General features: G+C 41.0%; 1 protein-coding gene across 2 annotated transcripts in view; it reads left to right on the top strand.

Moving 5' to 3' along the window:
* grm7 (glutamate metabotropic receptor 7) overlaps window positions 1–23,617 on the top strand; it is a 413,809-nt gene that overhangs the window by 248,863 nt on the left and 141,329 nt on the right. For both annotated transcript variants that reach the window (XM_031825761.1, XM_031825762.1), the window contains exon 5: window positions 14,209–14,346. In XM_031825761.1, coding sequence (XP_031681621.1) covers window positions 14,209–14,346 — 138 coding nt within the window. The remainder of the gene's footprint in view (window positions 1–14,208; window positions 14,347–23,617) is intronic.

The following is a 23,617-nucleotide window of genomic DNA, read 5'->3' as shown; positions in this document are numbered from 1 at the left end:
GACACAGATCAGGTTAGCCATCCCAGCTCCTCCGTAGCATTTTGAGCTAAAGGAAAAAGTCAAGTATTTCAAGGAATGTGACATAACCAGGAACAATTGTGGTCATTGATATAGCCCCACTACACTGTCCTGGTCAGGTTATAGCCCCACAACATTGTCCTGGTCAGGTTATACCCCTACTAGTTTGTCCTGTTATAGCCCTACTAGTTTGTCCTGTTATAACCCTACTAGTTTGTTCTGTTATAACCCTACTAGTTTGTCCTGTTATAACCCTACTAGTTTGTCCTGTTATAACCCTACTAGTTTGTCCTGTTATAACCCTACTAGTTTGTCCTGGTCAGGTTATACCCCTACCAGTTTGTCCTGTTATAGCCCTACTAGTTTGTCCTGTTATAACCCTACTAGTTTGTTCTGTTATAACCCTACTAGTTTGTCCTGTTATAACCCTACTAGTTTGTCCTGTTATAACCCTACTAGTTTGTCCTGTTATAACCCTACTAGTTTGTCCTGGTCAGGTTATACCCCTACTAGTTTGTCCTGTTATAACCCTACTAGTTTGTCCTGTTATAACCCTACTAGTTTGTCCTGGTCAGGTTATAACCCTACTAGTTTGTCCTGTTATAGCCCTACTAGTTTGTCCTGTTATAACCCTACTAGTTTGTCCTGTTATAGCCCTAATAGTTTGTCCTGTTATAACCCCACTAGTTTGTCCTGTAATAACCCTACTAGTTTGTCCTGGTCAGGTTATAGCCCTACTAGTTTGTCCTGTTATAACCCCACTAGTTTGTCCTGTTATAGCCCTACTAGTTTGTCTTGTTATAACCCTACTAGTTTGTCCTGTTATAACCCTACTAGTTTGTCCTGTTATAGCCCTACTAGTTTGTCCTGTTATAACCCTACTAGTTTGTCCTGTTATAACCTTACTAGTTTGTCCTGTTCAGGTTATAACCCTACTAGTTTGTCCTGTTATAACCCTACTAGTTTGTCCTGTTCAGGTTATAACCCTACTAGTTTGTCCTGTTATAGCCCTACTAGTTTGTCTTGTTATAACCCTACTAGTTTGTCCTGTTATAACCCTACTAGTTTGTCCTGTTATAACCCTACTAGTTTGTCCTGTTATAACCCTACTAGTTTGTCCTGGTCAGGTTATAACCCCACTAGGTTGTCCTGTTATAACCCTACTAGTTTGTCCTGTTATAACCCCACTAGTTTGTCCTGTTATAACCCCACTATTTTGTCCTGTTCAGGTTATAACCCTACTAGTATGTCCTGTTCAGGTTATAACCCTACTAGTTTGTCCTGTTATAACCCTACTAGTTTGTCCTGTTCAGGTTATAACCCTACTAGTTTGTCCTGTTATAACCCTACTAGTTTGTCCTGTTATAACCCTACTAGTTTGTCCTGTTATAACCCTACTAGTTTGTCCTGGTCAGGTTATACCCCTACTAGTTTGTCCTGTTATAACCCTACTAGTTTGTCCTGTTATAACCCTACTAGTTTGTCCTGTTCAGGTTATAACCCAACTAGTTTGTCCTGTTATAACCCTACTAGTTTGTCCTGGTCAGGTTATAACCCTACTAGTTTGTCCTGTTATAACCTTACTAGTTTGTCATGTTATAACCCTACTAGTTTGTCCTGTTCAGGTTATAACCCTACTAGTTTGTCCTGTTATAACCCCACTAGTTTGTCCTGTTATAGACCTACTAGTTTGTCATGTTATAGCCCCACTAGTTTGTCCTGGTCGGGTTATAACCCTACTAGTTTGTCCTTTTTTAACCCCACTAGTTTGTCCTGTTATAACCCTACTAGTTTGTCCTGTTATAACCCCACTAGTTTGTCATGTTATAACCCTACTAGTTTGTCCTGGTCGGGTTATAACCCTACTAGTTTGTCCTGTTATAACCCTACTAGTTTGTCCTGTTATAGCCCTTCTAGTTTTTCATGTTATAACCCTACTAGTTTGTCCTGGTCAGGTTATAACCCTACTAGTTTGTCCTGTTATAGCCCTACTAGTTTGTCATGTTATAACCCTACTAGTTTGTCCTGGTCAGGTTATAACCCTACTAGTTTGTCCTGTTATAACCCTACTAGTTTGTCCTGTTATAACCCTACTAGTTTGTCCTGTTCAGGTTATAACCCTACTAGTTTGTCCTGTTATAACCCTACTAGTTTGTCCTGTTATAACCCTACTAGTTTGTCCTGTTATAACCCCACTAGTTTGTCCTGTTATAACCCTACTAGTTTGTCCTGTTATAACCCTACTAGTTTGTCCTGTTATAACCCTACTAGTTTGTCCTGTTATAACCTTACTAGTTTGTCCTGTTATAACCCTACTAGTTTATCCTGGTCAGGTTATAACCCTACGAGTTTGTCCTGTTATAGACTAGTTTTTCCTGGTCAGGTTATAACCCCACTAGTTTGTCCTGTTATAACCCTACTAGTTTGTCCTGGTCAGGTTATAACCCTACTAGTTTGTCCTGTTATAACCCTACTAGTTTGTCCTGGTCAGGTTATAACCCTACCTTTTGTCCTGTTATAGACCTACTAGTTTGTCCTGTTATAACCCCACTAGTTTGTCCTGGTCAGGTTATAACCCCACTAGGTTGTCCTGTTATAACCCTACTAGTTTGTCCTGTTCAGGCTATAACCCTACTAGTTTGTCCTGTTATAACCCCACTAGTTTGTCCTGTTATAACCCCACTATTTTGTCCTGTTCAGGTTATAACCCTACTAGTTTGTCCTGTTATAACCCCACTAGTTTGTCCTGTTATAGACCTACTAGTTTGTCATGTTATAGCCCCACTAGTTTGTCCTGGTCGGGTTATAACCCTACTAGTTTGTCATTTTTTAACCCTACTAGTTTGTCCTGTTATAACCCCACTAGTTTGTCCTGTTATAACCCTACTAGTTTGTCCTGTTATAACCCTACTAGTTTGTCCTGTTATAACCCCACTAGTTTGTCCTGTTATAACCCTACTAGTTTGTCCTGTTATAACCCTACTAGTTTGTCCTGTTATAACCCTACTAGTTTGTCCTGTTATAACCTTACTAGTTTGTCCTGTTATAACCCTACTAGTTTATCCTGGTCAGGTTATAACCCTACGAGTTTGTCCTGTTATAGACTAGTTTGTCCTGGTCAGGTTATAACCCCACTAGTTTGTCCTGTTATAACCCTACTAGTTTGTCCTGGTCAGGTTATAACCCTACTATTTTGTCCTGTTATAACCCTACTAGTTTGTCCTGGTCAGGTTATAACCCTACCTTTTGTCCTGTTATAGACCTACTAGTTTGTCCTGTTATAACCCCACTAGTTTGTCCTGGTCAGGTTATAACCCCACTAGGTTGTCCTGTTATAACCCTACTAGTTTGTCCTGTTCAGGTTATAACCCTACTAGTTTGTCCTGTTATAACCCCACTATTTTGTCCTGTTCAGGTTATAACCCTACTAGTTTGTCCTGTTATAACCCCACTAGTTTGTCCTGTTATAGACCTACTAGTTTGTCATGTTATAGCCCCACTAGTTTGTCCTGGTCGGGTTATAACCCTACTAGTTTGTCATTTTTTAACCCTACTAGTTTGTCCTGTGATAACCCCACTAGTTTGTCCTGTTATAACCCTACTAGTTTGTCCTGTTATAGACCTACTAGTTTGTCCTGGTCAGGTTATAACCCTACTAGTTTGTCATGTTATAGCCCCACTAGTTTGTCCTGGTCGGGTTATAACCCTACTAGTTTGTCCTATTTAACCCTACTAGTTTGTCCTGTTATAACCCCACTAGTTTGTCCTGTTATAACCCTACTAGTTTGTCCTGTTATAACCCTACTAGTTTGTCCTGTTATAGCCCTTCTAGTTTGTCATGTTATAACCCTACTAGTTTGTCCTGGTCAGGTTATAACCCCACTAGTTTGTCCTGTTATAGCCCTTCTAGTTTGTCATGTTATAACCCTACTAGTTTGTCCTGTTATAACCCTACTAGTTTGTCCTGTTATAACCCTACTAGTTTGTCCTGTTATAGACCTACTAGTTTGTCCTGGTCAGGTTATAACCCTACTAGTTTGTCCTGGTCAGGTTATAATCCTACTAGTTTGTCCTGTTATAGCCCTACTAGTTTGTCCTGTTATAACCCTACTAGTTTGTCATGTTATAACCCTACTAGTTTGTCCTGTTATAACCCTACTAGTTTGTCCTGTTATAACCCTACTAGTTTGTCCTGTTATAACCCTACTAGTTTGTCCTGTTATAGACCTACTAGTTTGTCCTGGTCAGGTTATAACCCTACTAGTGTGTCATGTTATAGCCCCACTAGTTTGTCCTGGTCGGGTTATAACCCTACTAGTTTGTCCTTTTTTAACCCTACTAGTTTGTCCTGTTATAACCCCACTAGTTTGTCCTGTTATAACCCTACTAGTTTGTCCTGTTATAACCCTACTAGTTTGTCCTGTTATAGCCCTTCTAGTTTGTCATGTTATAACCCTACTAGTTTGTCCTGGTCAGGTTATAACCCCACTAGTTTGTCCTGTTATAGCCCTTCTAGTTTGTCATGTTATAACCCTACTAGTTTGTCCTGTTATAACCCTACTAGTTTGTCCTGTTATAACCCTACTAGTTTGTCCTGTTATAACCCTACTAGTTTGTCCTGTTATAGACCTACTAGTTTGTCCTGGTCAGGTTATAACCCTACTAGTTTGTCCTGGTCAGGTTATAACCCTACTAGTTTGTCCTGTTATAGCCCTACTAGTTTGTCCTGTTATAGCCCTACTAGTTTGTCCTGTTATAACCCTACTAGTTTGTCCTGTTATAACCCTACTAGTTTGTCCTGTTATAACCTGACCTTACTAGTTTGTCCTGATCATGTTTTTGCCCCACTAGTTTGTCCTGGTCAGGTCACTTGGTGAGGATAAGTTCATTTTTCAGATGCTACTGTTATACACAAGCCTTGATACTTGAACATAAAGGTAAAATACCTATGTACCTTTTCCACCAACTGGATTATCTCAGAACCATCGGTTAATTAACTAGATTCTCACACTTCGACAAAATGAGGTTTTCCTTTCAGGATTTAAATCTAAATCTGCATGGAACAAAATGTAGTATTACGTTCAGCTATTAGAATCACAGCATGGCTCTGACTTTCACAGTGACCCCAGGCTGTGTGTGTTTATTTGGCCACTTGTCGTTGTAGGTTTTCCATGAGCAGGCGGCTCAATACTTGTCTCCCAGGAATGTATGATCCCCTATCGACACCGTTCTGTTCACACACACACACACACACACACACACACACACACACACGCACACGCACACGCACACACACACACCACAGCAACACCAAACCATAACGCTGGTACGATGTAACATTTACCAACCAGCCCTTGGATTTGATCCCTTATGTTTCCACCTTGACACCAGGCACGTCAGCTGTCCACTGGACGAGTAACAAACTAGTAGGTTGTTTTTCATGGGGGCAACAGTAGTCCTCTAGGTGGTAAGGGATGTGACATCACCAGTAAACTAGGTTGTTTATCAGGGGGCAACAGTACTCCTCTAGGTTGTAAGGGATGTGACATCACCAGTAAACTAGGTTGTTTATCAGGGGGCAACAGTACTCCTCTAGGTGGTAAGGGATGTGACATCACCAGTAAACTAGGTTGTTTATCAGTGGGCAACAGTAGTCCTCTAGGTTTTAAGGGATGTGACATCACCAGTAAACTAGGTTGTTTATCAGGGGGCAACAGTACTCCTCTAGGTGGTAAGGGACGTGACATCACCAGTAAACTAGGTTGTTTATCAGGGGGCAACAGTAGTCCTCTAGGTTGTAAGCGATGTGACATCACCAGTAAACTAGGTTGTTTATCAGTGGGCAACAGTAGTCCTCTAGGTTTTAAGGGATGTGACATCACCAGTAAACTAGGTTGTTTATCAGTGGGCAACAATAGTCCTCTAGGTTGTAAGGGACGTGACATCACCAGTAAACTAGGTTGTTTATCAGGGGGCAACAGTACTCCTCTAGGTTGTAAGGGATGTGACATCACCAGTAAACTAGGTTGTTTATCAGGGGGCAACAGTACTCCTCTAGGTTGTAAGGGATGTGACATCACCAGTAAACTAGGTTGTTTATCAGGGGGCAACAGTACTCCTCTAGGTTGTAAGGGACGTGACATCACCAGTAAACTAGATTGTTTATCAGGGGGCAACAGTAGTCCTCTAGGTTGTAAGCGATGTGACATCACCATGGAAGACTATGACAGAGGAAACCCCACTTCTACATGACAAACGTACACTATTTACAATCCACACATGTTGGATAGCTATTGTACCTTTTTATCCGTGGATTCCAATTGATGTTGCTGTTTCAATAAATGCCAGTGAAGAGAACACATATCATGTCAGTTTCCTCTGAGGTCGGAGCTTCAGATGCACTGTTATCTACTTTCCTCTGTGTACCTCCACACACATGCGTGCACACACGCACACACGCACGCACACACATGCACACACACACACGCACACACGCACACACGCATGCACACACATGCGTGCACACACGCACACACGCACGCACACACATGCACACACACACACGCACACACACACACACACACGCACACAAACTTCCCTCTTCTCTACATAGTGTATTACTTTTGAACAGAGCCTTATGGGTAGTTCCCGTGTCTAATCAGATCCCAACTCACTCACCGTTTCCCACGGCTTACATCTGAAAAAATCAGTTCTGTTAAACTGAGAATTCAGTTATTGTTTTTTGGTTTTGAGAAGTTGTTGTCCTCTCGAAACGTCACTCAGGAACTTTGACTTGAATAAGAATAACTAGCGAACAGGATGTGTTGAGCGTCATTCTAGCAGGCTTGTTAGACACATAATAGTATTAAAAACGTCTTATGGCTCCAATCCCGTTAACGGGATCGATATGACAACAGCCAGTGAAAGTGCAGGGCGCCAAAACAGCAGAAATCTCATAATTACAATTCCTCAAACATACATGTAATCTTATTCTGTTTTAAAGGTAATCTTGTTGTTTGTCCCACCACAGTGTCCGATTTCAAATCGGCTTTACAGCGAAAGAACCACAAACGATTATGTTAGGTCACCACCAAGCCACAGAAGAACACAGCCGTTTTTCCAGCCAAAGAGAGGAGTCACAAGAAGCACAAATAGAGATAAAATGAATCACTAACCTTTGATGATCTTCATCAGATGACACTCATAGGACTTCATGTTACACAATACATGTATGTTTTGTTTGATAAAGTTCATATTTATATAAAAAAATCTGAGTTTACATTGGCGCGTTACTTTCACTAGTTCCAAAAACTTCCGGTGATATTGCAGAGAGCCACATCGATTCAACAGAAATACTCATCATAAATGTAGATGATAATACAAGTTATACACATGGAATTATAGATATACCTCTCCTCAATGCAACCGCTGTGTCAGATTTCAAAACAACTTTACGGATAAAGCAAACCATGCAATAATCTGAGACAGCGCTCAGAAAAATTATAAAATTAGCCGCCATGTTGGAGTCAACAGAAACCAGAAATAACATGATTAACATTCCCATCTTCATCAGAATGAACTCCCAGGAATCCTAGTATCCAAAAAATGCTTTATTTGTTCGATAATGTCCATTATTTATGTCCAAGTAGCTACTTTTGTTAGGTACACATATCCAAATGCTCGTGCAGGTCGAGCATTACTTCTAACAAAAACTTCAAAAAGTTATATTACAGGTTGAAGAAACATTTCAAACTAAGTACATAATCAATCATTAGGATGTTTTCATCATAAATCTTCAATAACATTCCAACCGGAGAATTCCTTTGTGTCTAGAGAAGCAATGGAAGTTTTTAAATACGGTTGACATCTAGTGGAAGCCCTAGGAAGTGCAACTTCATTCATATGCCACTGTGAATTCAATAGGGCCAGGATTGAAAATCGACCAACCTCAGATTTCTCACTTCCTGTTTTGATTTCTTCTCAGGTTTTTGCCTGCCGTATGAGTTATGTTATACTCAGAGACATCATTCAAACAGTTTTAGAAACTTCAGAGTGTTTTCTATCCAATACTACTAATAATATGCATATATTAGCAACTGGGACTGAGGAGCAGGCCGTTTACTCTTGGCACCTCTGGGCACCTTTCATCCAAGCTACTCAATACTGCCCCTGCAGCTATAAGAAGTTAATACAGTCACTCATATTATTTTGTAGTTCCGTGTTACATAGTGAAAGTTAATGATAACTTAATTTTACACTAAACAACAATTTAAGGGGAAATCTAATCCCAACATATCTGGTCATACAATCCAAAATATAAACATCTCAAAAAGATTAATCAAATCACATAACTAGAAAAGACCGGCTCAAACGTTTCAATATTTCATATAATACAGCTAGTCTGAGGTGCACATTTTGCAAACAAAGAAAGAAAAAACGACTGGCACATTATTTTGGTTTGTAACTGCCAATTATCGTATTGTCATGGTTGGGAGATGAAGCTGAGACAGAACACTTGTTGTTTTTAAGCATGAAAAGTTTAAAACGCTTCTCATACAGGGCTGTATCTACCCAACCTCCCTAGTTACATGGCAGCATTTGGTAACAGTAACAAAAAGCCGTCCCTCATTTCTCAGCCTCATGTAGACAGACAGACTAAGTGGATTAGATTAGAATCCACTTGAGCTGAAATGAAAAAAGGAGTTGCCGACGGTAGGAATGTAAATGCACATTCAAATAAAATGTTCTTTCAACCACTAGTCAGACAAATGATTACAATGATTAATCAGAGTGTAATTTGTGCTTTACATTTTCCCTTGTAGATAATTGCAGGGCATACATAATGCAGAAGGTAGAGGAAGAAGCCAGTTATTTTTTTATTTCCTGAGGTGCCCTCTCTCTCTCTCTCTCTTGCTCTCTCGCTCGCTCTCACTCTCTTTCGCTCTCGCTCTCTCTTTAGCTCTCTCACAATTCAATTCACTCTCTCTCTCTCTCTTTCTCTCTCTGTCTCTGTGTCTGTCGCTCTCACTCTTGCTCTTGCTCTTGCTCTCACTCTCTCTCTCTCTTTCTCTCTCTCTCTCTGTCTCTAACAATTCAGTTCACTCTCACTCTCTCTCCCTCTTTCTCAATTCAATTCAAGCTCTCACTCTCTCTCTCGCGCTCTTTCTCTGTCTCGCTCTCTCTCTCTTGCGCTCTCTCGCTCGCTCTCTCTCGCTCGCTCTCTCTCGCTCGCTCTCTCACTCTCTCTCGCTCGCTCTCTCTCTCGCTCTCGCTCTCTCTCTCTCTCGCTCTCGCTCTCTCTTTAGCTCTCTCACAATTCAATTCTCTCTCCCTCTTTCTCTCCCTCTGACTCTGACTCTCACAATTCAATTCACTCTTTCTCACCCTCTCTCTCTCTCTCTCTCTCTCACTCATCCTCAAAACCCATCCACAATTATGTCCTCCATCTCGATCCATTAATGTGTATCGCTCCACCAGTCTTTCACCTTCTCCAATCATCCCTTATTTGTTGTTTCTCTATCCCTGAAGGAAGCATTTTTACACCTAATTGAAAACATAAAGTCCATTTTCTCAATACAACAACGCACTCATACATCTGTTTCAGTTCATTTATGTTATTACAGGCCTTTAACATGTCCAGTTGTATCATTTTGATGGATTTTTTAAAAACCAAGTTAAAATGTTGCTGTATTTTCTAAGTACATTTTGGATTTCACAAAAAAATACTTAGCTGTTTTAGAAGCGTTCATGTTATTATCACAGTCTCTTTCATGTCTCTGAATCAGAGTTGTAAAGCACACAAACAGAGAAGTGGTGTTGGTACAGGGGCTTGGAGATAAAAGGGGAGTTATTTGCTTTGATGTCGGTTGGTACTGGATATCCCACGGTGTTAGCCACGCGGCCATGCGTTAAGCCCCACAGGTCACCGCTCTGATCAGAAGAGATACATATTGAGAAGTGACACCGTGCTGCGGGAATCACACAGATATGTGGTTTGCATCCCACACGGCATCCTATCCCCTTTATAGTGCACTACATTTGACCAGGGCCCAATAGGGTAGTGCATTACTTTTGACCGGAGCCCTATGTTGGGAACAGGTTTCCATTTGGGATGCACGTACTGTGAGTGGTGACAGGGTGCTGCTGTGTTCACCGAGGGATGGTGACCTGTGCTGTTATTCTGTTAGCCTCTTCTCTACACAGGGTTCAGAGCAGCTAACAGCAGCATTTTACCTGGAATGCATCCAAAATGGCACCCTTTTCCGTTTGTAGTGCACTACTTTTGACCAGAGCTCTATAGGGCCCTAGTCAAAAGTTGTGCACTTTAAAGGGAATAGGGTGGCATTCAGGTGGTCATCACATCTTATGTCCTACCAGAAACCACTACATGGTCTCTCCCTTGTCCGTTCCCGGGACTCTGGTCTGGGGAGACGTGGAGTGGCAGAGCCCTTATCTTATGTGGTAGTAGTCACTGTTACTGAGGAGTTCTTGTATACACACACACAGGAGGACACACACACACACACACACACACAGGAAACACACACACACACACAGGAAACACACACACACAGGACACACACACACACAGGAGGACACACACACACAGGAGGACACTCACACACACACACACACACACACACAGGAAACACACACACAGGAAACACACACACAAAGGAAACACACACGCAGGACACACACACACAGGACACAAACACGCACACACAGGACATACAGGACACGCACACACACAAACACACACACAGGACACACACACACACAGGACACACACACACAGGACACACACACACAGGACACACACAGGACACACACACACACACACACACACACACACAGGACACACACACACAGGACACACACACACACACACACACACACAGGACACACACACAAACACACACACAGGACACACACACACACACACACAGGACACACACACACAGGACACACAGGACACACACACACAGGACACACACAGGACACACACAGGACACACACACACACACACACACACAGGACACACACACACAGGACACACACACACAGGACACACACACACAGGACACACACACACAGGACACACACACACACACACAGGACACACACACACAGGACACACACACACAGGACACACACACACAGGACACACACACACAGGACACACACACACAGGGTCAGCATTATGTGTTCACTGTGTTCACTTTGTTGTCATGTCCCCTTTATAATTAGGATGCTGTAATTATTATCACCATAATTAACAACTTCCTGCTGCAGCAGTATTGGTGGGGATAAATATTCATTTATTTACATTGTCAGTTAACAATGTTGTGCAAATATCTCAGTTAAGACCAATTTTTTTTTTTTTACAATGACGGTCAATCCCGGCCAAACCCTCCTTTAACCCAGACGACGCTGGGCCAATTGTACGCCGACCCTATAAGATGATTGGTGTGAGTCTTTCTGTAATGGATCTATTTAAGTTGTAGTCATTATGTCATACCTCTTGCTTTATTGAACCAGGACTATAACAAAAAAAAAAGGTTAAATAAAATAAAAAATAAATTTTTTTAACTGGGGGCTTTTTCCACAAAAAGTACCAGACAAGGTCAGGATGTTCATTTCAATCTGAAAACGTTATTATTACTGGGACATTACTGTTGGGGCAAGGACAGCTTAACTAATACTGCCAGATGAGAGACGCTCATTGCTACCTATCGATTTTTACACAATACAATTATTGAGATAGAACAGTAATCCAACTGTGCAATGGACACACGTCTTCCATTAGCTCCCCCAAAGGTAAAGCCTATGATTTAGCTCCGTAGGCTAACAGTCAGTCTTGTAGAACTCTGCAAACCCGGGTTTTTAACCATTCTTGGCTATAAAAACAACAGAAGACATTGCTCTGTTGTTGCCAAGGTTCAATTGATTAACTGGTTTTCCCCTGTAGTCTCTCTCTGTTCACACTGTAAGAGAGGCAATTAAACTTGAATCTACTAGAAACTCTATTATACTCTTTAGGCCATTGAAACAACGCTGGGGAAAGTCATGGCGTGATGCATTATATTGGAGAAGGTTTGACGGAGTTACATTGTGTTGGAGCAGGAATGACGGTGTTACATTGTGTTGGAGCAGGAATGACGGTGTTACATTGTGTCGGAGCAGGTTTGACGGTGTTACATTATATTGGAGCAGGATTGACGGTGTTACATTATATTGGAGCAGGTTTGACGGTGTTACATTGTGTCGGAGCAGGTCTGACGGTGTTACATTGTGTTGGAGCAGGTTTGACGGTGTTACATTATGTTGGAGCAGGTTTGATGGTGTTACATTGTGTTGGAGCAGGTTTGACAGTGTTACATTGTGTTGGAGCAGGTTTGACGGTGTTACATTATGTTGGAGCAGGTTTGATGGTGTAACATTGTGTTGGAGCAGGTTTGACAGTGTTACATTGTGTTGGAGCAGGTTTGACAGTGTTACATTGTGTTGGAGCAGGTTTGACGGTGTTACATTATATTGGAGCAGGTTTGACAGTGTTACATTGTGTTGGAGCAGGTTTGACGGAGTTACATTGTGTTGGAGCAGGTTTGACGGTGTTACATTGTGTTGAAGCAGGTTTGACGGTGTTACATTATATTGGAGCAGGTTTGACGGTGTTACATTGTATTGGAGAAGGTTTGACGGTGTTACATTGTGTTGGAGCAGGTTTGACGGAGTTACATTATATTGGAGCAGGTTTGACAGTGTTACATTGTGTTGGAGCAGGTTTGACGGAGTTACATTGTGTTGGAGAAGGTTTGACGGTGTTACATTATATTGGAGCAGGTTTGACGGAGTTACATTGTGTTGGAGAAGGTTTGACGGTGTTACATTGTGTTGGAGCAGGTTTGACGGTGTTACATTGTGTTGGAGCAGGTTTGACGGAGTTACATTGAGTTGGAGCAGGTTTGACGGTGTTACATTATATTGGAGGAGGTTTGACGGTATTACATTGTGTTGGAGCAGGTTTGACGGAGTTACATTGTGTTGGAGCAGGTTTGACGGAGTTACATTGAGTTGGAGCAGGTTTGACGGTGTTACATTGTGTTGAAGCAGGTTTGACGGTGTTACATTGTGTTGAAGCAGGTTTGACGGTGTTACATTATATTGGAGCAGGTTTGACGGTGTTACATTGTGTTGAAGCAGGTTTGATGGTGTTACATTGTGTTGGAGCAGGTTTGACGGTGTTACATTGTGTTGGAGCAGGTTGGAGCAAGTTCAAGGCTGAAGGACAGTTCTACGGATTTACTCATCAGCTTTAATTCCTGACACTTATAGGCACCATCCCTATTGGCAATGGAGCCAGCCAGGGAATGGATATTTTTGTGCAATTGGTTTCACAGGGTCTATTTCAGCAGGGGTCGAGGGTCTATTCTGATCTAGGAACTGGACATTGATAAAGCTTGGAGTGTAATGGGGTTCTTCCGTTGAAGGAGAGGACCAATACGCAGCGTGGTTGAAGTTCATGGTTTTTAAAAAAACTATACATGAACAAACTACAAAACAATAATTGTGAAACCCCGTAGCCAGTCCTGTATGGCACAAACACTAACACAGGAAACAATCACCCACAAAACCCAACACCAAACAGGCTACCTAAATATGGTTCCCAATCAGAGACAATGACTAACACCTTCCTCTGATTGAGAACCATATCAGGCCCAAACACAGAAACAGACAAACTACATACACAACATAGAATGCCCACTCAGATCACACCCTGAACAAACAAAACATAGAAACATCCAAAGCAAACTATGGTCAGGGTGTGACATGGAGGTAAAAGTGTCTTACATAATGGGAATAATGTATAGTCAGTCTTAGAGTTAGAGGAGTTTTGCCCACATGCCGTTTTTCTACACAAACAGTGGATTGTTAAACAAAGATACTCTTGAGGCCTAAGACTTGTTCTAAGACTTGTTCTAAAGACATGTTCTAAAGACTTGTTCTAAAGACTTGTTCTAAGACTTGTTCTAAGACTTGTTCTAAAGACTTGTTCTAAGACTTGTTCTAAAGACTTGTTCTAAGACTTGTTCTAAAGACTTGTTCTAAGACTTGTTCTAAGACTTGTTCTAAAGACTTGTTCTAAAGACTTGTTCTAAGACTTTCTTATCTGTCTTTTATTTCCAGGGTTTGACGCATACTTCACATCGCGGACGCTGGAGAACAACCGCAGGAACGTTTGGTTCGCAGAATACTGGGAGGAAAACTTCAACTGTAAACTAATGAGCTCCTCCAAGAAGGAAGACACCAGCAGGAAATGCACAGGTAGCCATTTTGTTGCTGCACTTGACAAAGTTGTACTTTAAACCCATTAAATATTGTTATTTAATCATAGATTCTGGAGAACTTAACAAGTTGTACTTTATTACCCTAAACATTTTATCTCTTTAATCATGACATTGTAGTAGGTATATGACAGGATCTGCAACACATTGCTGTTCTCTGAACACCACTTGGTAATATTTTATTCTGCGCTCTGCAGTGATGTACAGTACCCCCCCCTAAGGCTTGGTACTCTTGTTGTAGGTGTGGATGATAGGGTTTGAAATCAATGCAGTGGTAACAGAGAAAGTTCAACCCACAACATTTTTCTTTCTGTACACGCAACATACTCTACTGCAGTCTCATATGTATGATTCATTGAATTGAAGATCACTGCCCACCAAACAATATTATTCTTCTTCAATGGCTGAAGATCCCTGCCCACCAAACAACATGCTGCTTCTTCAATGACTCTCTTTCTTGTTTGTTTCAAGTTTTTCCCCTCTCGCATTAGAAAACGCGACACCATAAAGAAGAGCTCAAGTCCCTTAGTCCGAGCTGAGCTTAGCTGAGCCCTTCCATTACATAATGAGCCTGGCTTCATCCCTATCCACATCTCCTCCTTGCTGTGGGGTTCTGAATTCCAAATTGCACCGTATTTCCTATGGGTGAGGGTCAAAAGTAGTGCACTACATAGAAAATAAGGTTCCATTTGAGACTCGGTCTGTATTTCAGCATGATTGACTTGTACAATACTACCGGCACAGCAGGCTGGATGAGACACGGTGGAAGACTGACAAGTTAAGCCTTGAAGCAGTCTTAATGAGAATGTCCGAAAACAGATATTACATTATACATCTACAAGCAAGGTGTTTCTTTCTGTGGCATAAGTGCGGTATAGTTTAGCCACAGGAAACATGAAGAAATACTACAAGTGGGATGTTTATCTGGTGATAGTGCAGTAGGTGCAGGTGTCATTTAATTAACTTTTTTATTTTTTATTTAAATTATTTGTAAACATAACTCAATAATATTTGAAATGATGTATTTCCTATTCGTCAAAAACTGTATCAATAAGGCTTGAAATGGCTTACAGTTGAAGTCAGAAGTTTACATAAACCTAAGCCAAATACATTTAGCAGTGGCTTCTTCCTTGCTGAGCGGCCTTTCAGGTTATGTCGATATAGGACTAGTTTTACTGTGGATATAGATACTTTTGTACCTGTTTCCTACAGCATGTTTACAAGGTCCTTTGCTGTTGTTCTTGGATTGATTCGCACTTTTCGTACCACAGTACATTCAACCTCTAGGAGACAGAACGCGTCTCCTTCCTGAGCGGTATGATGGCTGCGTGGTCCCATGGAGTATATACTTGCGTACTATTGTTCGTACAGATAAACGCACAGATAAACGTGGTACCTTCAGGCGTTTGGCAATTGCTCCCAAGGATGAACCTTGTGAAGGTCTACACATTTTTTTTCTGGGGTCTTGGCTGATTTCTTTGGATTTCCTCATGATGTCAAGCAAAGAGGCACTGAGTTTGAAGGTAGGCCTTGAAATACATCCACAGGTACACCTCCTATTGACTCAAATGATGTCAATTAGCCTATCAGAAGCTTCTAAAGCCATAATTGTCTGGAATTTTCCAAGCTGTTTAAAGGCACAGTCAACATAGTGTATGTACACTTCTGACACACTGGAATTGTGATACAGTGAATTCTAAGTGAAATAATCGGCCTTTAAATAATTGTTGAAAAAATTACTTGTGTCATGCACAAAGTATATGTCCTAACTGTCTTGCCAAAACTATAGTTAGTTAACAAGAAATTAGTAGTGGTTGAAAAACGAGTTTTAATAACTCCAACCTAAGTGTATGTAAACCTCTGACTTCAACTCTATATTCTTTCTAAATATAGTATAACCAAATGATACAACTATTAACTATAAGATTTCACCTTCCTTGTAACAGTAAAGTACATATTTGAATGTTTAGTGGTAGAGAAAATCTGCATATTTTCTAAAGGTCTTTCTTGATCAAGACATCTGTCCCATCGTTGTGAATGTCTCACAGAGCTCTAGCATGGCTTTCTGAACTTGTAAAAAAATGCACCTTTCATTTCATGCTAATCTTGTCCATCTATGACAAACAAAAATGTGTTTTTAGATTTTAGATTAATGGCTATAATTCAATCTCTGCATGTGCTATAGTGATGAAACCACTCTCTCCTGCTACTCTATGATGTAAAGATGGCAGGCATGTGCTTTGTCAGTGGCTGTGAGGTAAGGTTCAGTCTGGAGTTGATGGACAGTCGAAAGAGTGAATGAAATGGTAGGAGGCTTCAAGTGGTTTCAAATTTCACGACCTACGTAACACAGGCTCAAAAAAAGATATACTACTATGTCTGTCAGAAGCAGGGCTATCAGTTAATACGGTGATGATTAACATGCAAATTAGCAAAACATTTACCGGTTTTAGGCCAGATTGTTCTTCAAGCTGTTGAAACGTTCATACTGTAGATGACCAGCAAGGTCAAATCATAATCAGTAGTTATAGGGAGGGGGGGCAGAGAACCTGGCAGGTTATAACCCCACCCACTTTTGCAAAAGCACAGCCCCCACAACACCAAAGGAATATCAACAGGTCACTAATTTACTACCCTGAGACAAAGCAGAGTATAGTCCACGAAGATCTCCTCCGCTGCACGAGCCGAAGACAGGAATGATGAAAGAGCGTAAGAGAACCAGTGACTCAGCCCTTGTAATAGGGTCAGAGATAGAGTCCCAGTGGAGAGAGTCTTCAGTAAAGACTTAAAGGTCGAGACTGAGTCTGCATCTTTCACGTGGATCGACATGTATATTAAAAATGTATTTCTATAGGAGAAAGCCCTGCCTCCAGCTGTTTGCTTAGAAATTCTAGGAACAGAATTCTGCGTCTTGTGACCGTACCGTACGTGAAGGTATTGTCGGATTAAGTGATATGACATGCTATTCTATAAAATTATTTATCCGTAATTAATATTACCTGATTGAGCTAATCATGTAAATGTAATTAACTAGAGAGTCGGGCACCACAAAATAATATTTATAGAGCTGTCATCTTCCGAAGAAACTCTTAAAGACCTAGTAACATTTTACATCAATAGCAGTCAATATTAATCATAATCTTAATTCAGTCTCATCTGAAAGTTGTAAATTCTTGGTTATCTACACGAACCCTGGCTAACAAGTGGAATCAGCAATAGAAAATTGGGTTTAATTATTTATTTACTAAATACCTAACTAATCACACAGAATTACACATCATTAAATCATAACTTGATTACAACTGACGTCATAAAGGAAAATGTCCCTAGCGGGCGGAACAGATATGACAGCTTGTTACACAAAAGAAAAGGGGCTGGGTTTGAATGAAAGAGGGGGAAGACTGAGGAACAAAGGGCGAAGCTGCAGTATCTTATGCATTCTAAATTACCGCCCATTTGGAAAAGGAAAATGCAATAAATATTTACTCTGATCTGCGCTTCAGTAGGTTGGTGGTATATGGAAGGCCGTGTTGCCCAACCGAGTCCTTTGTTCTTTGAAGAATGTCTCTGCTGGTAAATTGAATACGTTGTAGTAACGTCATTGTGTGGTAGACTGGATACTCTATCTGTTCCTTCCTAACCCTCGTTTGCAGCGGCTGTTGCTAACTCAACGATTAGGAGGTATCACTTCTGTAGTGAATAAGAGTTCAAAGTTCATACCATTCGCAACCAAAGCTCATGCTGATGTTGGCTTCGTTCTGTAGTTATTATCTGAACCATTCTGACATCAGACCGTCGTCCTCACATCCTCGGAACAGGTTATATTATTATATTGGTTATATTGTCGTCAAGGGCTTATATAGGAAGGGAGAGGAGGGCGTGTTTGAAAAGTTATATAGGCCATGTCCCTTCACAGGGGCGGGCCACTGATTGAGCAGAGACCTATCTTATGAAAACACAAATCTCACATTTTAGAAGCTAAAATCACATTTCATCCCATGACGAATAATTCCATATTCAAACATTTACATTGAACAACAATTCCATGTGTATCCGATAACTCTGATGTGTAGACTTTCCACTGTAGAGTTTATGTCATCTTATCATTGATGAGAATGTCTCAGATGACAACCGAACTGACATCATTCTCATTAAGTACCACCGCATATGTTCAATTGGTCGGATTACCAGAATATAGTTAATTTCCCACCACCTTCTGATGTTCCCAGAATCTCTATGTTAACCAAGGGGTTTGCAAATGTAACATCAGTAGGGTAGAGAGAGGAACAAGGGGAGAAGAGGTATTTATGACTGTCATAAACCTACCCCCAGGCCAACATCATGACAGTATGTACTGCAGAACCAAATCATCTGGTAGGAGCATGTCCATGTAATGATTTGTAATAATACCTTGAAATCAGCCCTAGCCTTAACGGGAAGCCACTGTAGAGAGGCTAGCACTGGAGTAATATGATCAAATGTTTTGGTTCTAGTCAAGGTTCTAGCAGCCGTGTTTAGCACTAACTAAAGTTTATTTAGTGCTTCATTTGGGTAGCCGGAGAGTAGAGGATTACAGTACACTAATCTTGGAGTTACAAAAGCATAATTTATGAGCCCAATTTTTTTGCAATGCCTTTCGAAGATGTAAAAAAGCTGCTCTTTAAATATTTGTTAATATGTTCGTCCATAAGGGAGGGAGATCAGGGTCCAGAATAACGCTGAGGTCCTTCACACTTTTCTTTCAGACGACTGTACAACCATCGAGATCCATTTTCAGATCCGACAGCAGATCACTGATGTTTCTTAGAACTCAGAAACTATCTAACATCTCTGTTTTTTGTCAGAGTTTAACACTAAGATTTCTTAGTGAGGCAAGTGCACTAATTAACATGAAAACCTGATTAATAACAACCATTTCCTGTCGGTATCCTACCATACCTAATCCCCTTAGCAAGACACCTCCACTATTACTGCAGTAGCTTCAGTAACTGCTGTACTTAAAAAAAACACATTACAAGACACAATTACTTGATGAAAATGAAAACATGATTAACAATTCTAAGTACAATCTCTAGGTGGGTATACTATTTCCCATAAGACATCTACCTCCAGTGTGAGAGGTGTGAGAGTGTTCAACCAAAACAACCTCAGAGAAAGACAGTTTTTTTTTCAGATAACATACAACATTTTTGGGATCTGTACTTAATTCTTTGACAGTAAAAATCATTATTCGCCATCTCCAAGTCTAGAGTTTTCACAATCTCAGCCTACTGATCCCCAGTAATACCTAAGCCCCATAATGAGACACCTAGGTAATAAACCGCCTGCAGTGTTTAGCAGGCTGAGAGGTCAGTGGTAGTGATATAACGGCTGTATCTTCAGAAACTGCTGTATCAAATCAAAATCAAATGTATTTATAAAGCCCTTTTTACATCAGCAGATGTCACAAAGTGCTGGACAGAAACCCATTAAACAACCCCAAACAGCAAGCAATGCAGATGTAGAATCACAGTTGCTAGGAAAAACGCCCTAGAAAGGCAGGAACCTAGAAAGAATCTTAGAGAGGAACCAGGCTCTGAGGGGTGGCCAGTCCTCTTCTGGCTGTGCAGGGGAGAGAGGAAACAGGATCTGAAGGGTGGACAGTCCTCTTCTGGCTGTGCCGGGGAGAGAGGAAACAGGATCTGAAGGGTGGCCAGTCCTTTTCTGGCTGTTGCCGGGTGTACTGTAACGGTTTTCGTCCTCCTCTTTTGAGGAGGAGTAGGAAGGATCGGACCAATGCGCAGCGTGGTAAGTGTCCATAGTATAATTTTAATGAAATATAACTGAACACAAAAAACCTACAAATAAGAGAATAAATGGAAACCGACACAGTCCCGTATGGAGCAAACACAGACAGGGAAAATAATCACCCACAACCAACATGGGGAAAACAGGCTACCTAAGTATGATTCTCAATCAGAGACAACGATCGACAGCTGCCTCTGATTGAGAACCATACCAGGCCAAACACAGAAATACAACATAGAAAAAAGAACATAGACTACCCACCCCAAATCACGCCCTGACCAAACTAACACAAAGACATAATAAAGGAACTAAGGTCAGAACGTGACATGTACCCTTTTCAGTTAACAAACACAATTGATAAATTATGAAAATAGTTTAAACTATCTCCATATGCTAATCCTCCAAATGACACCTAATCTCTTAGAAGTATGTTGAATAACTGTAGTGGTTAATTATGAAACAAGCGAACAAAAATAACATTTTGATCACCTTGAAAGATTCACAACACAGTATGCAAACAACAACCCCACTCAGAAGCATATACATTGAAACACCTTTTTTGTTTGTTTTATATGAAACATGATTAACATCTAGCTACATGTAGGTTTTTTAATTCTCCACACCAGGACTTCTTAATAACTTATCCCCTATGACAGGCCACTTAGGCCTCCAGTGTGAGATATCAGTAGTAGTGAATGTTGTACCTTTTAAAAACATACACAATGATCCGAGTCATAGTGCATTAACATGAACACATGATTACCAATCTCTAGTTATTACCTATCCGAATATATTTAATGAGACACCAAGGTAAAAATGCCACGTCTGGTGTGATGGTATACAAGTGTCACTGTTAGCAGTAGCTCAGATCTCTAACCCTGCTCTGGCTGTGGTTCCCCTCTCCCTATCTAGGTGGAACATGCTTTTGTAGTCTAGCCCTTTCGCCTGGAGACAGCCAGGCAGCCAGCTAGGCAGGCAGGCAGGCAGTGAGCTGTGTGAGGCCAATTTGCAAACATCAAGGAACAGAGTGGGACGACAGTACGGGAAGCACATGCTGCTGTTGTAAGGATTACATTTTGCTGCAGGGGCAATATGGGTCCTGGGATTCTGATAGGGTAGGAGAGATCAGAGTCTGGTGTTTCCAGTGTAGGAGGAGAGATCAGTGTCTGTTGTTTCCAGTGAGGAGAGAGATCAGAGTCTGGTGTTTCCAGTCAGGAGGAGAGATCAGAGTCTGGTGTTTCCAGAGTAGGAGGGGAGATCAGAGTCTGGTGTTTCCAGTGTAGGAGGGTTGATCAGAGTCTGGTGTTTCCAGTGTAGGAGGGGAGATCAGAGTCTGTTGTTTCCAGTGAGGAGGAGAGATCAGAGTCTGGTGTTTCCAGTCAGGAGGAGAGATCAGAGTCTGGTGTTTCCAGTGAGGAGGAGGGATCAGAGTCTGGTGTTTCCAGTGAGGAGGAGGGATCAGAGTCTGGTGTTTCCAGTGAGGAGGAGAGATCAGAGTCTGGTGTTTCCAGTGTAGGAGGAGAGATCAGAGTCTGGTGTTTCCAGTGAGGAGGAGAGATCAGAGTCTGGTGTTGGTTATCCATTATAATACTGCTATATATGACTAGTCATTTTAATACTGCTATACATGACTAGACATTATAATACTGCTATACATGACTAGCCATTACAATACTGCTATACCTGGTTATCCATTATAATACTGCTATACCTGGTTATCCATTATAATACTGCTATACCTGGTTATCCATTATAATACTGCTATACCTGGTTATCCATTGTAATACCACTGTACCTGGTTATCCATTATAATACTGCTATACCTGGTTATCCATTATAATACTGCTATACCTGGTTATCCATTGTAATACTGCTATACCTGGTTATCCAATGTAATACTGCTATACCTGGTTAGCCATTCTAACACTACTCTATCTGAGGAATTCTAAGCCTGTTATTTATCTGTCCTGTCCTACATTAATTAGCAGCCCTCCTCCTCTCTGTTGAACTGTTACTTGCTTGGCATGTTAGCTGCTGTAGCCACCTCCCTCTTTAACCAGAGGTAATGCGATGATTAGCACAGGATTTAATAGGACAGTACCTTCCTCTCACCGTGTCTCCCTGTTTGTCTAATTTTGGTTGACTGACTCTTCATCTTCACAATACTCATCCTGCTACGGAAACGTATTGCTGCCACAGAACAAACCGTTCATTTTGTGTCAGCAATACCCTTCCGTACATGTCTGACCAACAGTGGAAATAGATATATTATCGCTGACCTTAATCACCCCTACAGTATTTGGCGGCTGCTAAAAGTTTACGTACTGAACGGGGTCAAAAGCAGGGAAGATAGCAGTTACTTCTCTCCTCCTCTCCATATTATCCTGGAAGCCAATCCCCATGCAATACAGTAATGGCTGAGTTTGATTTTCAGCAAACAGTAAACATGGTATAAGTTGATGGTTTTGTGCCATTTTTTGAGTGTAATTACTGGAATGAGATATTAAGTGCAGCCCAAAAAACGTCATGCACCCGAACACAATGTTTGGTGGTTTTACAACCACAATGTTTGGTGGTTTTACAACCACAATGTTTGGTGGTTTTACAACCACAATGTTTGGTGGTTTTACAACCACAATGTTTGGTGGTTTTACAACCACAATGTTTGGTGGTTTACAACCACAATGTTTGGTGGTTTTACAAGCAGCTAAATACATCCAGTCTCTAAACAACGTCATCTTCTAATACATTGTTTCAGGAAGCTGCCCACAAAACACTGTTCACCTTAGTGCATTTCTGTTCACTGTGATAAAATAAATATCTGTTAGCATGCCGCTTCTGGCTGCACTTTTACATCTCATTGCAGCAATTACACTAGTGTGAAGATTGACGAGGGAATCAAAATAAAAAAATAAATTTTAGAATAATGCTGTAACATAAAAAACTGTGTAAAAACTTTCCAAATGCCCCGTATAATGATGATGTAACATATATTCCATGTAATGATTATGTGTGTATGTCATGCCGTGATGATACGAGCCACAAACTACCAATGCTAATTGTATGGTTGTGAGATTGTGTTTTCTTAGTGTTCATTTTGTTTTATTTTTTTGTATTACGTGGAAACTCAGTTGCTAATTAAAGTTGGAAGCTCTGTTGGGTATTTGCAAAAGATCAAAAGAAATCTGGAGCAGTAAGACATTACCATGGAGACGTTTGGGTTGCACTGTTGCTACACTACCACGTGTGTGTGTGTGTGTGTGTGTGTGTGTGTGTGTGTGGTGTGTGTGTGTGTGTGTGTGTGCGTTTGTGTGTGTCAAAACAAAGCCAATGCTGGATACAGATCCAGCCTAGGGCAACCATTTTAACTACTCCAAATCTTTCAGTTATTTCTGACTCTGTTGTTGGTATCTTATCTTTTCCGGTGAACTTTCCCCATCTCAATGCTCAATGTGGTTAATTGT

This window comes from Oncorhynchus kisutch, linkage group LG5 (genome assembly GCF_002021735.2).
Source record: "Oncorhynchus kisutch isolate 150728-3 linkage group LG5, Okis_V2, whole genome shotgun sequence".
Classification (NCBI taxonomy): Eukaryota; Metazoa; Chordata; class Actinopteri; order Salmoniformes; family Salmonidae; genus Oncorhynchus; species Oncorhynchus kisutch.
This window is presented reverse-complemented; position numbering and strand designations above follow the sequence as displayed.